The sequence below is a fragment of the Hyperoodon ampullatus genome (genome assembly GCF_949752795.1).
Source record: "Hyperoodon ampullatus genome assembly, chromosome: 15".
NCBI classification, from domain to species: Eukaryota; Metazoa; Chordata; class Mammalia; order Artiodactyla; family Ziphiidae; genus Hyperoodon; species Hyperoodon ampullatus.
Genome location: NC_136928.1, coordinates 69,630,477 through 69,642,984, shown reverse-complemented (window position 1 = coordinate 69,642,984; position 12,508 = coordinate 69,630,477). Strand labels below are relative to the sequence as shown.

At 50.4% G+C, this 12,508-nt stretch overlaps 1 protein-coding gene across 2 annotated transcripts in view; it reads right to left on the bottom strand.

The window, feature by feature from the left end:
* Positions 1-1,418: 1,418 nt before the first annotated feature.
* The window catches only part of ADCY3 (adenylate cyclase 3), a gene marked incomplete at its 5' end in the record, with an annotated part of 90,713 nt that continues 79,623 nt past the window's right edge, over positions 1,419-12,508 (bottom strand). The window contains 10 exons of one of the 2 annotated variants that reach the window (XM_079721136.1): positions 1,419-2,165; positions 2,955-3,079; positions 3,723-3,843; positions 5,863-5,982; positions 6,552-6,698; positions 7,221-7,379; positions 8,376-8,457; positions 9,940-10,005; positions 10,300-10,559; positions 12,372-12,488. In XM_079721136.1, the coding sequence (XP_079577262.1) occupies positions 1,983-2,165; positions 2,955-3,079; positions 3,723-3,843; positions 5,863-5,982; positions 6,552-6,698; positions 7,221-7,379; positions 8,376-8,457; positions 9,940-10,005; positions 10,300-10,559; positions 12,372-12,488 (1,380 nt within the window). In that variant the 3' untranslated portion in view covers positions 1,419-1,982. The remainder of the gene's footprint in view (positions 2,166-2,954; positions 3,080-3,722; positions 3,844-5,862; positions 5,983-6,551; positions 6,699-7,220; positions 7,380-8,375; positions 8,458-9,939; positions 10,006-10,299; positions 10,560-12,371; positions 12,489-12,508) is intronic. The other variant, XM_079721137.1, reaches the window with a different exon arrangement.

Below are 12,508 nucleotides of genomic sequence, written 5' to 3'. Positions count from 1 at the left end.
TCATTGGGAACACATCAGAAGTGAGTAAACTAGTACTGACCACAGTTGCAAGCAAGGTCCTGGGAACTGAAAACTGTTGAAAGGCTCAGACTCCTTGCCCGGGGACCATCCTTGCAATGAGAACAGACACCCACCTCACCAGCATGGTTAGGGACAAGTTTGAGTCTGTAGACCCTGGCATTTTCAGACAGTTCTCCATGATTGCCTGGGCACTTGTTATAATGCTCAAGAGTATCTCTTCTCTTGAGATATTGATTTGATCATACGTTTTAGCTGAAAATCAGAGTGGTCTGTGGGGTAAGAGAAGGCATTTTGTGAAAAAGGGAGTATGTACCATTCAATTGAGTATTTCTAGCTTTTATGATACCTTCAAGTTAATTTTGCCTTACTTTCCTTATCTGCGACTTTTGAAAAGAAAGTTCTTAGAACACTCTAGGTTCATGATATGACATGAATCATATAGTTAAGGGAAGTGTGTTTAATCTTTGGTTTGGAATGGAATATTCTAGGTCACTGCTTTACAAAGAATATGGCATGAGAAGGTACTATGGATAAAATAATCGGGGTTCCATGTATCTAATGTCGTTTCCTAGAACATGTTAGTAGAGCACAGAATGTATTAAGCTCAGCAGTAAAAAAGCATGATCAGAAGTCTCATAATTGGATCACTGCAAAGGGAAGCAGACCCCTCTCCTTTATCTCTTCCCTCTCCTGCAAGCTCCAGGCCCTGGCTGTACACGTGTCTTCCTCATCTCCTAGTCTAGTTAGGGTACCACTTGTAACCATGGCCTCTGCTCTGCTGGTGCTTTTTATTCCTTGGCTTGGGAGTATACGCAGGGCTAGTGCTGGGATGTAAAAACCTGTCATCGTGCTGTTTTAACTCCTGTCCCGTTTCCCGCCCCACCCCACCCGCCCAGTCACAAATAGGAGTCATTACCACCCGTATTGCCCAAGGCCAAGACCTGATGGCCATGCAGCAACCTGCAGGTGTGGCAGCCCCCACTAACTCTGGGAGGAGCGCAGGGGAATGGTCAAGCCAGCTTGGACCACCATTTAGAGAGAAGCAGCTTAAGAAGAGAGTAAGGTCCTAGTTTAAGCTCTTGCCTTGCAGGCACGTGGTGAGGACCAGTGTGGGAGGGAGCAAAGCACTTCTCAGGTGAGGGCTGTTAACAGAATTTTCCCAATGATCACATTCAAGCTGAATAAAGCTTTTAATAAAACAGTCTTGTTCTTTATCAATACCTGTAAATTCTCTTTTAAAGCAGTAGCAAACGCGACTATAGCAAGAGCTCAAAAGGCAAGGCAATATCGGAAAGTTTTTTAACAGAAAGTTAAAAATATAAATGTAGAAGATCTGTTTATATATTTTTCTTTCAGAAATAAAGTCCCTTTCCCTCCCTCCCTCCCACCAGGTAAAAGGAAATATTGCACTTTCTGCTCTCATGACTAAGGTGACTGGGGTTCCAGAAGAACCTTTCAAGATTATCAGGATGAGGCCCATTTCACGTAACTCGGACCACAGAGGCAAGCAGGTCTTCAGAATGAAAAGCACGGCTTCCAAGTTCGAGCTGGGGACAGAGCCGCTGCCAGCCCTCGCCGTAAACAGAGCTGCCCCACCTGTGCTCCCAGCCGGGCCCAAAGGCAGCAGCCTTGTTCCGCCTCTGGTACATTCCTGCTCACAGTGGCCACGGCCTCTCTGGGGGAGGAGGGCTGGTCAGAACTAGGGCTCTGGAAGGATTATTCCAGTACTATATGCCCAAGAGCCCTACTCTCTGGGGGAGCTACAGGCACACCAAGGAATACTATGGCCGCCCTCAGAGCCCACACATCCATAAACAAATGAACCTAAAGTCTATGTGAGTGTGCACTTCAACAGCTTGGGAATGTTGGGACTTGGTCATTTGTCCTTTCCCAAGGCCTGCCTTTGATTCCAGAAAATAAACTCTCCCTCCCGTGTGGACTCTCGTAGGGCTCGAGGCCATTCAGGAGTTGTCTACCACCTGGTGGGGCAGTGTAACCGAGGAGCCGTTAGGGAACGTGGCCGGCTTCTCTCGCCCCTTCAAGAAGAAGGTTAGCAGCTCCCCCTTCCCTTTCACGAAGATGGGTCCTCTCCTCACGAAGCGGAAGCCGTACTCTCGGAGGATGACTTGAGTTTCTTCCACCACCTGCAGAGGGAGAACCGAGAGCGTGGGCTTAGAGGGTGAACCTGGGCCGAGGGGCCCGGTGGTACCCATGCAGGGTCCCCGTCCACAGGCTCACGGCGCTCTTCTCCGGCCCCTTCCAGCCTGTGTACCGGTTGGGGGGTGGGGTTTGCCTGGCCCGCCCCTCTGTAACCTTCGTGCTTCCTCTCCTAGGAGGTCAGCCACAGGTCGCCTTGTTTGGCAACTTGTATGCCTGCTTTTCTGTCCCCTTTGCCCTTCTTGTGGAGCTTTCCTGCCAGAGCCAGTGATACAGATCAGGGTGGTTTTGGGGGGAGCTGTTGGAGGCCCAAGGTGTCACCGGTTCACACCAAGAGGCAGGACATTTTTTTGTTTTGTGGTACGTGGGCCTCACTGTTGTGGCCTCTCCTATTGCGGAGCACAGGCTCCAGACGCGCAGGCTCAGCGGCCGTGGCTCACGGGCCCAGCCGCTCTGCGGCATGTGGGATCTTCCCGGACTCGGGCATGAACCCGTGTCCCCTGCATCGGCAGGTGGACTCTCAACCACTGTGCCACCAGGGAAGCCCGAGGCAGGATATTCTTATCCAGAACTTAAACCTACATTTTGCAAATGGGGTTGAAGTATTTTCTCTGTTTTACTGAGGCATCTCTTCCCACTCTTGCCCTTGATCTCAGCATTGCCAAATTAATGTTCTGGGCCAACAGAAAGGAGGCAGTAGTGCCCTGCAAAACATGCATTATTCCGATTCCACTCCCTGGATCTGAGCACATGGTCGGCTCTGTTGCTGGACGTACCTGAATGTTGCCCATGACCCCTGTGGACTCCATCCTGCTGGCTACGTTGACTGTATTGCCCCAGATGTCATAGTGTGGTTTCCGGGCTCCGATGACGCCAGCCAGTACCCCTCCTTTGTTCATGCCTGAGGTAGAGGCACAGAATTCAGCACTGTCCCATCTCAGAAGCCACCAACTCTTCTCACAGAATTTGCCACCTGGCTCCCACCACAAAGCTCCTAGTTATGTAACATACTCCTCGTCAAGCCTAAGCTACCGGAGGACAGAAGTCACGTGTCCTTCTCACCCTCCTCACTCTGTGCTCGGTAAATGTCAGCCACCCCGATATGCTAACTCATTTAGTACAGAAGTTGCCAGTTTCTCTCTTGACACACCTGGTACTTCAAGTCTCCTGTGACCTTGCCCAGGATCGAGACCCCCTTCCCAGTAGTGGGTGGCAGGTGACATGAATCCTAACAGGCTGGACTGAGGTGCACAAGGCCCTCAGGCACAGAAGATTCCCTGGAAAGGTAGACAAACTCAAGTCCCAGCCGGATTGAGAAGGAAGGCCATCATTGTAAACAGCGTGGGACAGGGATGGCTGACCATTTCATCGCACTTTCAGTTTGATCATCAACCTAAAGACCCTTAAGGTCCCTTCCAGCTTAATGAGTATGATCCTCCCCAGCCAAAACGCCTAGGGTCTTTCTAAGCCCCGTCCTCCCTGATTTGCCAAGCCCCCTGCACCAGGGGGAGCACGGCAGGAGTGGGCGAGCCGGGAGGCCTTACCAATGCGCAGCATGAAGTTGTTGAAGGACTGGTTGTTGATATTGGTGAGCGTGTCTTTCATGGCGAGCGCGAAGTCGGCCAGATCTGCCAGGTGCTGCCAGCGCTCCTTGTCTGACTTCTCCTGCACGAGAAAGCAACCATGAGCGCCAGGGCCAGCCGGGCGCCTGCCTTCCCTTCACCTGCTAGTACAGGCCTTGTTCTGCACTTCCTCCCACAGGGGAGCCAGGGACCTCTCTAGCTCTGACTTGTCACTGTGACAGCTCAGCTGCGTCCCTCTGGGTCCAGGGCAAGGATGGGCAGAAATGGTGGGGAAGGCAAATCCCTCCCAGCCCAGCTGCTGTCTGCCATGCATCTGGCAGGGTCGTGTCACCACCCTGTCTGAACGTGGCCTTTGAATTTTGTATCGTTGTCCTCATTTTGTTTCTTCAAGTAGATTGTAAGCACTTGAGAGTGATGACCATTCTAGATGTTTCTTTAACCTCATCTATAAAGTGGAGATGGCAGTAGGACTGTACAGCACAGTTGTGAGATAACCTAGGGTAATGTTTTAAGAACAGCCCTTGGGACCAGGGTAACCATAGTTCATTTCCTCTCCCTCTGGCGCTAAGCACAGCTGGCCTCACAGGGCTGAGCTAACAGGAGAATAATCTGTCAGCCAGTGAGCGCTGACGACTTCCCTCCTAACAAAACCATTTCCCCAGCCTGGACATCTTCACTGTTACATAACTGGGTAGATAGTTCCTGCTCCCCGGTTCTTATGAAAGTATAGAACATTAAGAGGGCATGGCCACAGGCACATGAAAAGATGCTCAACATTGCTAATTATTAGAGAAATGCAAATCAAAACTACAATGAGGTATCACCTCACACCAGTCAAAATGGCCATCATTAAGAAGTCTACAAATAACAAATGCTGCAGAGGGTGTGGAGAAAAGGGAACCCTCCTACGCTATTGGTAGGAATGGAAATTGGTGCAGCCACTATGGAGGGTCCTCAAAAAACTAAAAATAGAGTTGCTATATGATCCTCCAGTCCTATTCCTAGGCATATATCTGGAGAAAAATTTGAAAAGATACATGTACCCTGATGTTCACTGTAGCGCTATTCACAATAGCCGAGACATGGAAACAACCTAATTGTCCATCAACAGATGAATGGATAAAGAAGATGTGGTACATATATACAATGAAATATTACTCAGCCGTAAAAGAATGAAATAATGCCATTTGCAGCAACATGAATGGACCTAGAGATTACCATGCTAAGTGAAGTAAGTCAGGAAGACAAATACTGTATGATATCACTTATATGTGGAATCTATATGATACAAATGAACTTATCTATGAAACAGAAACAGACTCATGGATGTAGAGAACAGACTTGTGGTTGCCAAGGAGGTCGGGGGTGGGGGAGGGAGGGACTGGGAGTTTGGGGTTAGCAGATACCAACTATTATATAGAGAATGGTTAAACAAGGCCCTACTGTAGAGCACAGAGAATTATTCAATATCCTGTAATAAACCATAATGGAAAAGAATATGAAAAAGAATGTATGTGTGTATAACTGAATCATTTTTGCTGTACAGTAGAAATTAACATTGTAAATCAACTATACTTCAATAAAATAAATTTAAAAAAAAAAGAGAATATGGCCACAGTTGCATAAATGATCTCATGCCCTGCCTAAGCTGTGGAACAGCAGTGGGGGGCCATGTGTGTTCCCCTCTCTCTGCTTATTAAACTCGTAAACCTGGTTTTATATTTGCACCACGTGGTGCTAGTTGGGTGTGTGTCTGTGACCCCTTCGCACAACAGTACTTAATGGCAGCTACTTTTTTTTTTTTTTTTTTGCGGTATGTGGGCCTCGTGCTGTTGTGGCCTCTCCCGTTGCAGAACACAGGCTCTGGATGCGCAGGCTCAACGGCCATGGCCCACGGGCCCAGCCGCTCCGTGGCATGTGGGATCTTCCCAGACCGGGGCATGAACCCGTGTCCCCTGCATCGGCAGGCGGGCTCCCAACCACTGCGCCACCAGGGAAGCCCAATGGCAGCTACTTTTATCCTGACATCATTTCCCACGTGCTCCGTGTAGGCCGCCTCTCTCTTGCCCCATCTCCTCTAGACATTGAGCTGGTTAGCTACCTTGTTGGAGCTGGTAAAGCCGTTGGTGTTGACATCTGGGGTGACTCCTGAAGCTGCCATGTAGGTGCTGCCAATGGTTTTGATCTTGGTGATGACCCGAAACTTGGGATTGTCCAGGAGCTGAGGCCAGTAGGAAGGAAGAGAGAACTATCAGCAGTCAAGGGAGATGAATGAGCCAACTAAATGACAGATTTGCCTGTTTACAACAAGCCCACGAGACATCTAAGATGTTTTCCTGTAACAGCTTCATCCAGCCGACATCTGCCACATGATCCTGGGCCAATGTACTGATATTCTGAGCCTCGGTTTCTACCACCTTAATACTGGGATGAAAGTGCCAGTCCCCTAGGGTGGGTAAGCATCTATGTAAAAGCATTTCCCCTGGTATACAAGTTACCTGATAAATGTCTACTGAATCTGAATTTGAGGGGAGGAGGAATCAGAGGGGCCTCAGGATCTTGTTTTGGCCAGACCTATAAACTTGTAGGTGATTTCCCAGGCTCTCACCCAGGACCCAACCTCTCCAGATGGCTGCAGAGGCCCCTCAGTTATGCGGACAGGCTTTTATGGGGAAACACAGCAGCCAGAGTAACTCTCTAACTTCTCTCTGACTTCTGCAGCCTTTCCTGGGCTGCAATCTGGAAGGGCTGGCTCTGTGGCAGGAGGAGGGGCGCGGGATGGTCACTCACAGAGTCAAAATCTGAGATGATCTCATTGAGGAAGCGCAGACACTCAATGCCACCGTTATTGATGCTCTCCTCCGTGTAGAAGTCAGCAAAGTTGGGCAGGGAGGCAAACATGACTCCAATCTCGTCATAAGACTGACTGTACAGCTCCTAAAAAGAGGCGGGGCCAAAGTGCTCAAAAACGTCTAAGTGAATAATGTGCTATAGAAATGAATCTGTCTTCCATACCCCTGACATGTGCACTCAGCTTTTTGGACACACACGTCTCCCAGACTATCCCAACTTTAAATTATTAGAAAGTAGCTCATCACAACATTTAATAACTAAAAAAGAGCTTCACTAGTCCCTGCAACAGCTCCAGCTCTGAGAAGAGGGTGGGGTGGAGCTGGGAAGTGAGGCATGAGAACCAGTCTGAGATGATCAGTCGACAGAAAGGTGGGCTCCACCAAGGCCTTGGCTTCTGAAATGGGCCTCCCAGAGGTGTGTGGCCCATGGAAGCAATGTCTATGGCAGTGCCCTTTACCAAAAGCCTGTGAAATTCTTCTTTTGTTTCTAGTATTGTGGTGCTGGGTAGGTCCAGCCCTACCTGGGCCCCCAGGCCATGTCATAAGAAGGCAGAAAGCCAGAAGATGACACACAGGCTCGTGGCTCCAGCACAGGGCCACCCCTCACCTCGTCTCTCTTCTTGGACCCCAGGAAATGGCGTGCCACGTGCTCAGGCAACATGTTAGTGACCAAGGCCTCGTTCCAGCGTCTCATTTCATAGACACGTTCCTTCTGGTCGTGGACCTCAATCTTCCATAAGAACAGTGTCCGTGCCAGCTTCTCCACCTACGGACACAGACATAGGTAAGGTGTGAGCTCTAAGCTGGCCATCTGAGGGAATTCCATCCTGGCCCAGTGGTTAGGACTCCGTGCTTTCACTGCCGTGTCCCGGGTTCAATCCCTGGTTGGGGAACTAAGATCCCACAAGCTGTTCAGCACAGCCGAAAAAAAAAAAAAAAAGAGAGAGAAAGCTGGCCATTTGATGGGAAGACGAAAAATGGGAACTTGATAAGTTCCAACATGGAAAAACTGAAAGGAAAAAGGCTAATGGCAAAGGAAATGAGACCCAGAAAGATTCACCTCATCAAAAAGGCCACCCTACAGGTGCAGTGAGGATCCCAGCCCCTTTGGTTACAGGAAGATGTGAGAGGTATTCTGGATGTGTGGGGCGTCCTGGGACCTAATTTTAGCTACAGGTCTGCCCTGTGGGTGGTGGCAGCAGTGGGATCTCCTAGCCCAGGGAGGAGGAGTCCCCATTTCCAGCAGGCTCCATTTGGTCAAGAAGTGGCTGGGGGTGGCTGTAGTTCCCCGACAAGCCACTGGGTGGCACCTGAGCTAACAGGGAAGTAAGTCCCTCACAAGGGTACTTCCTTCCCTCTTCCTCCTTTTCCTTTTAACCAAACAAAAACTTCATCAGCTTCTTTCCCTTTATTTTCCGGCTCTGTAGTCAGTGTGTTAATGACCCCCAGAGCCAGGGTGAGTGGAGATCCAGGAGCCGCTGGCCTAGGGAATAGAGATTTTATCCAGGCTTTTGTGCCCCTCCCCCAGGCTTCCTTCAGTTTCCCGCAGGAGGTCAGAAGGAAGAGGTAATAAGAACTGTTACTCCTGTACTACTGAGGAAGAAACCAGAAACTTGCAGAGGTGGTGGCCTGACCAGGGTCACATGCCACGTGGGGTAAGGGAACCAGCATTCCCCAGGAGCTTGGGTTCCTAGGTCCCGGGGCTGCTTCTCCAGAGGCCCCGACAGGTCCGCGCAGAAGAGGAGGGTGTGCAGGCACTCACGTGGCGGGAGAAGTAGTAGAAGCTGAGCATCATGACGAAGATCATCACCGTCATGGAGCACTTGGAAGGCACCAGGGGCAGCCTGTGGGGCGGAGAATAATTCAGCTGAAGGGCCCCGTGCTGCCGCTGACAAGGGAGCTTTATTCCCTCTCATCTGGCTGTGCTGTTTCCTGTCACCCAGAAAGTTTTCTCAGCAGCTTAAGCGCCTTCGCATCAAGTCCAGACGCCCACTGGGCAGCAAAGCTTTCTGAAATCATTGGGTTTTTGTCTTAACAGCCAACCAACTCCTGGCTCCTCCCGGCTGCACTTGGAATCCACATCAGGCCTTCGGGGATGCTCGCCAGATGTTGAATAAACATTGCATCACCTGACTGATCAGAGAAGTAGCTGCAACCATCTAGGAATCTGGAGACGGGAGAGACTAACTAACATCTCAGTGATGGGATGAGGGCACAGTTCCACCATGCTTTTGTATGTTTGTGTGTGGAGCTGTACATCATTTCCATTACTGTACAGTATTCTATTACATGACTATACCACGATTTATATATCTGTTCATTGTTGATGTCATTTGGGTCGTTCTCATTTGTTTTGGATGTGTGTGGCTATTATAAACAGTGCAACTGTGGACATTCTTGTACATGTATCCTGGGACATATATATGTGCATTCATTTCTCTAAGGTGTACACATAGCTGTGGAATTGCTGGGTCATAGGTCTACTTTCAACTGTACTTCTTAACTCCAAATTGTTTTCTAAAATGGTTGTACCAGTTTATACTCCCACCAGGAATGTATGCATTACCATCATTATACATGATGTGATCAGACTTCTTAATTTTCGCCAAACTGGTAGGGGTGTGATGGTCTTTCACAGTGGTCTTAATTTGCATGACCTCGGTTACCTGAATGCCTTTCATTTATTAGTGCCCAGTTAGATTTCTTCTTTTGTGAAACGCTCTTCAAGTCTTCTACCCACCTTCTGTTAGGTCATCTTTTTTTTTTTTTTTTTTTAACTTACTTAAAAGCCTAGTCAAGTCACTGAATCATACAATTCTAAAACTTTAGAGCTAGAAGGGACCTTGAAGAACTTCTAGTCTGATATCCTCTTCAAGAGATGAAAACTGAGACTCAGGAGAAGTGGCCTGCCTGAGGCCCCCCAGAGAATCACTGCGCAGGGTTCAGAATCCAGTTCTAGTTTGAATGCGATAGTGCTCCTTCCTGCTCCTGTTTCTGCTGTCTGCTCTGCCAGCTGGTAAACGCAGCTGTCCTCCATTTGGCTGTTCCTCTTTTCACCTCAGCCCAGCCTCTCTATCCCACCCTCTAAACCACACTGCTCGCCAGGCCTCGGTCTCTTTGACTCAGGAGAGGCCAGTGTGGCCAGATGAGCACTAAAGTCTGCTGCAGTCTCCTACAGAAACACACACTCACTTCTCTGGCTTGACTATCCGACATCACGTGCCTCTGGAAGGATGAGACCATGGGGCTTTGGCCTGTTGTATTCCCTGCCTCTAGAAGAAAGGGGCCGAAAACACAGACCAGGACGGGAAAGCAGTCACCCTTACCTGTCAGTGCCATTGAGCCCAGGGCTGGAAAGTACCTGCATCTTCTCTAAGGCCACCATCGGAAAGCTGTTGGGACAGATAATAGCACACTCAGGCCCCATTGGGTACAAGAGACTGGTGCCCAGCCAAACACTGAGGTGACCCAGGTCTTCAACTCCTCAAGAAGGGGAAGGATGTGTCCTGGGATCACAGCCAACCAGTGGCCCGTCTGTGAGAAACCACAAACCCTGATTCCCATACAAGCCGTGGATGAGCCCTAGAGACAGACGGCCAGCTCAGTGCAGACCCATGACCTTGAAACGGGGCCTGGGGGGTGGGAGGAAGGAGACTATGCAGATCCCCAAACAGGCTTCATCTTACTCGTGTTCCTGGAAGCGTCTGCGGTCGTATTCATCAAAGATGGGGCGCCAGGCGTAGATGTTGATGACGGCCACAGCCCCTGCGATGAGTAGCATGAGTGTCAGCTTGACCATGTGGCTGACCTGCACCAGCATGATGGTGGCGATGAGGGACAGCACAGCGACGTAGTTGTAATACTTGGGGTTCTCCACGCAGCCGTCCTCTATCTGCACCCCTGAGGTGCCGTTGGTGGGTCCCATGTAGTACTGGAGACAGCTAAGCTGGAGGCCAGGACCGTAGGGGAGAGCGCGGGGTGCAAGGGGACAGTAGACACTGGTCAGAGAAGGCGGGGCTGTGGCAGCTGCCACTTCCCACGGCTCCCTCAGAAACACCGAGAAAGAAGAAAAATTTACCAGGGGACAGTAATACAAAAGGCAGTTAATTCCTGCTAAGAGCTTTACCATTATCTCCTCTGATGGTCATGAAAATTCTCTGAGTATTTTAGTGCTGCCACCATCATAGGGAAAATTCGGAGAGGCCGCCCTTGCCCAAAGTGGGGCAATTAGCAAGCCGCAAAGCCAGAACCAGGAGTCCACTCGTTAGGTTTCAAACCCAACATGCACTTGCCCACAGCACTCTGTTGCTTCCGGAGGGGCCATGAGCCAGCCAGGCCACCCCTGAGAGCTTCACTGCGACGGCAGCCAGTCTCCACTCACAGACCCTTCATTTCTGGAGTCTGGTCGCCGGTCCCACTGCTGGGCAGACGTGGTCAATGGAAAGTGCATCCATAAACCAAATCGAACCTGCTTTTCTTCATTTTCACCCACTGGCGCTTGTCTGGCTTTGGGGAGGCTCTCAGCATGTGAGTCTAGCACGTGGAAATCTTCACACCTCCCTAGTTTTTCTCCCCTCCACAGGATTTCCAGATGTCCTGCCAGTGTCCATGACCCTGTCAAACAGTGGCCCCCAGACCTCGGCACCAGGCTCCAGGGGGGTGTCCTGACCCGCAAGGGGCCCAGGCCTTTTCTTCCCGACCCTGTGGCCACCAGCAACCCCTGGGCATGTCAGGTTCTGGAGCTCCTAAGTCCATTCCTGTTGGACTTTGGATCAATTGGCCCTAGGGCTTCTCACGTATACTGCTACCAGAATAAGTCTCCATTCTGACTTTTCTCCCATGCTTCAATTGTTAAAGATAATAAAGCAAATAATATAACATTATATTTGCAAAAATCAGGACTCTAAGAGAGTGTATCTAGTACAGTACTACCAACATTGAAGGGCGCTGGGAGGCCTGACCAGAGAGCACCAGCGACAGCTCCAAGTGCCCAGTGCTCAGCAACTGGCTGGTGGCTTCCCACTGCCATCCCTTCTCCCCAAGAAAGCCTCTGCTGCCCCCTCACGGGACCCGCATGAACTGAGGACAGCAGAGCAGAAGATTTTGTCTACCGCTAGCCATCTGGGCTCAGTGAACCTGCCGTCCCAGTGACCCACCTCTGGAAGGTGTGGCCTTGTTCAAATGGATGAAGGCCAAACAGGAGCGCTCCTCTGGTGGAGCCGGTTTACCTCCCTCGTCCTGATGGATGCCTGATGCTAGCCACACTGTAGGGAATACTTAAGATACACAGAAAGCTTAGGAGTATTGGGGCCCCTGAACAGTGAGACATGGAGAGAGAAAACACAGGACGGGGATTTAGAACTGCTTCAATTCTCCCCTGTTACTTACTGGCTGTGTAACCTACAACAAGGGATTTAACCTCTCTGAGCATCATTTTTTCACATGAAACTACGGATGATACCGACCTCTCGGGACTGTTACAGAGATTAAATGAGACAACAGATGTAAACCACCCAGAAAGGAGCTGGTGCCTGGCGCTGGGCTCCTGGACCTGGGGAGAGCAAGGAACTGGGGAAGACGAGGCATCCCGGGGAGGAGGCCCCGCCGCTTGGCCAGGATGATCGTTTAGGAACCTAAGCGCCACTCCACACCTGTGTCTACGGGGGGTGGGGAAATGGGCCGGCAACTGCTCATGCAGGCTAATCCAGAAGCCTCCTCTAAGAGTGGGCGTCCCTTCAACAGGACAGCAGGGGCTCACCATGTCCACGACGTTTGCCATGACCAGAATGAAGATGGCCAGCATGGCCCAGGTGTTCCTGGCCCAGCGCGTCCGGTCGATCCAAGTCGAGAAGGCCACGATCTTCTTAGGAAAGGCCTACAAGGATGGAATTTCCA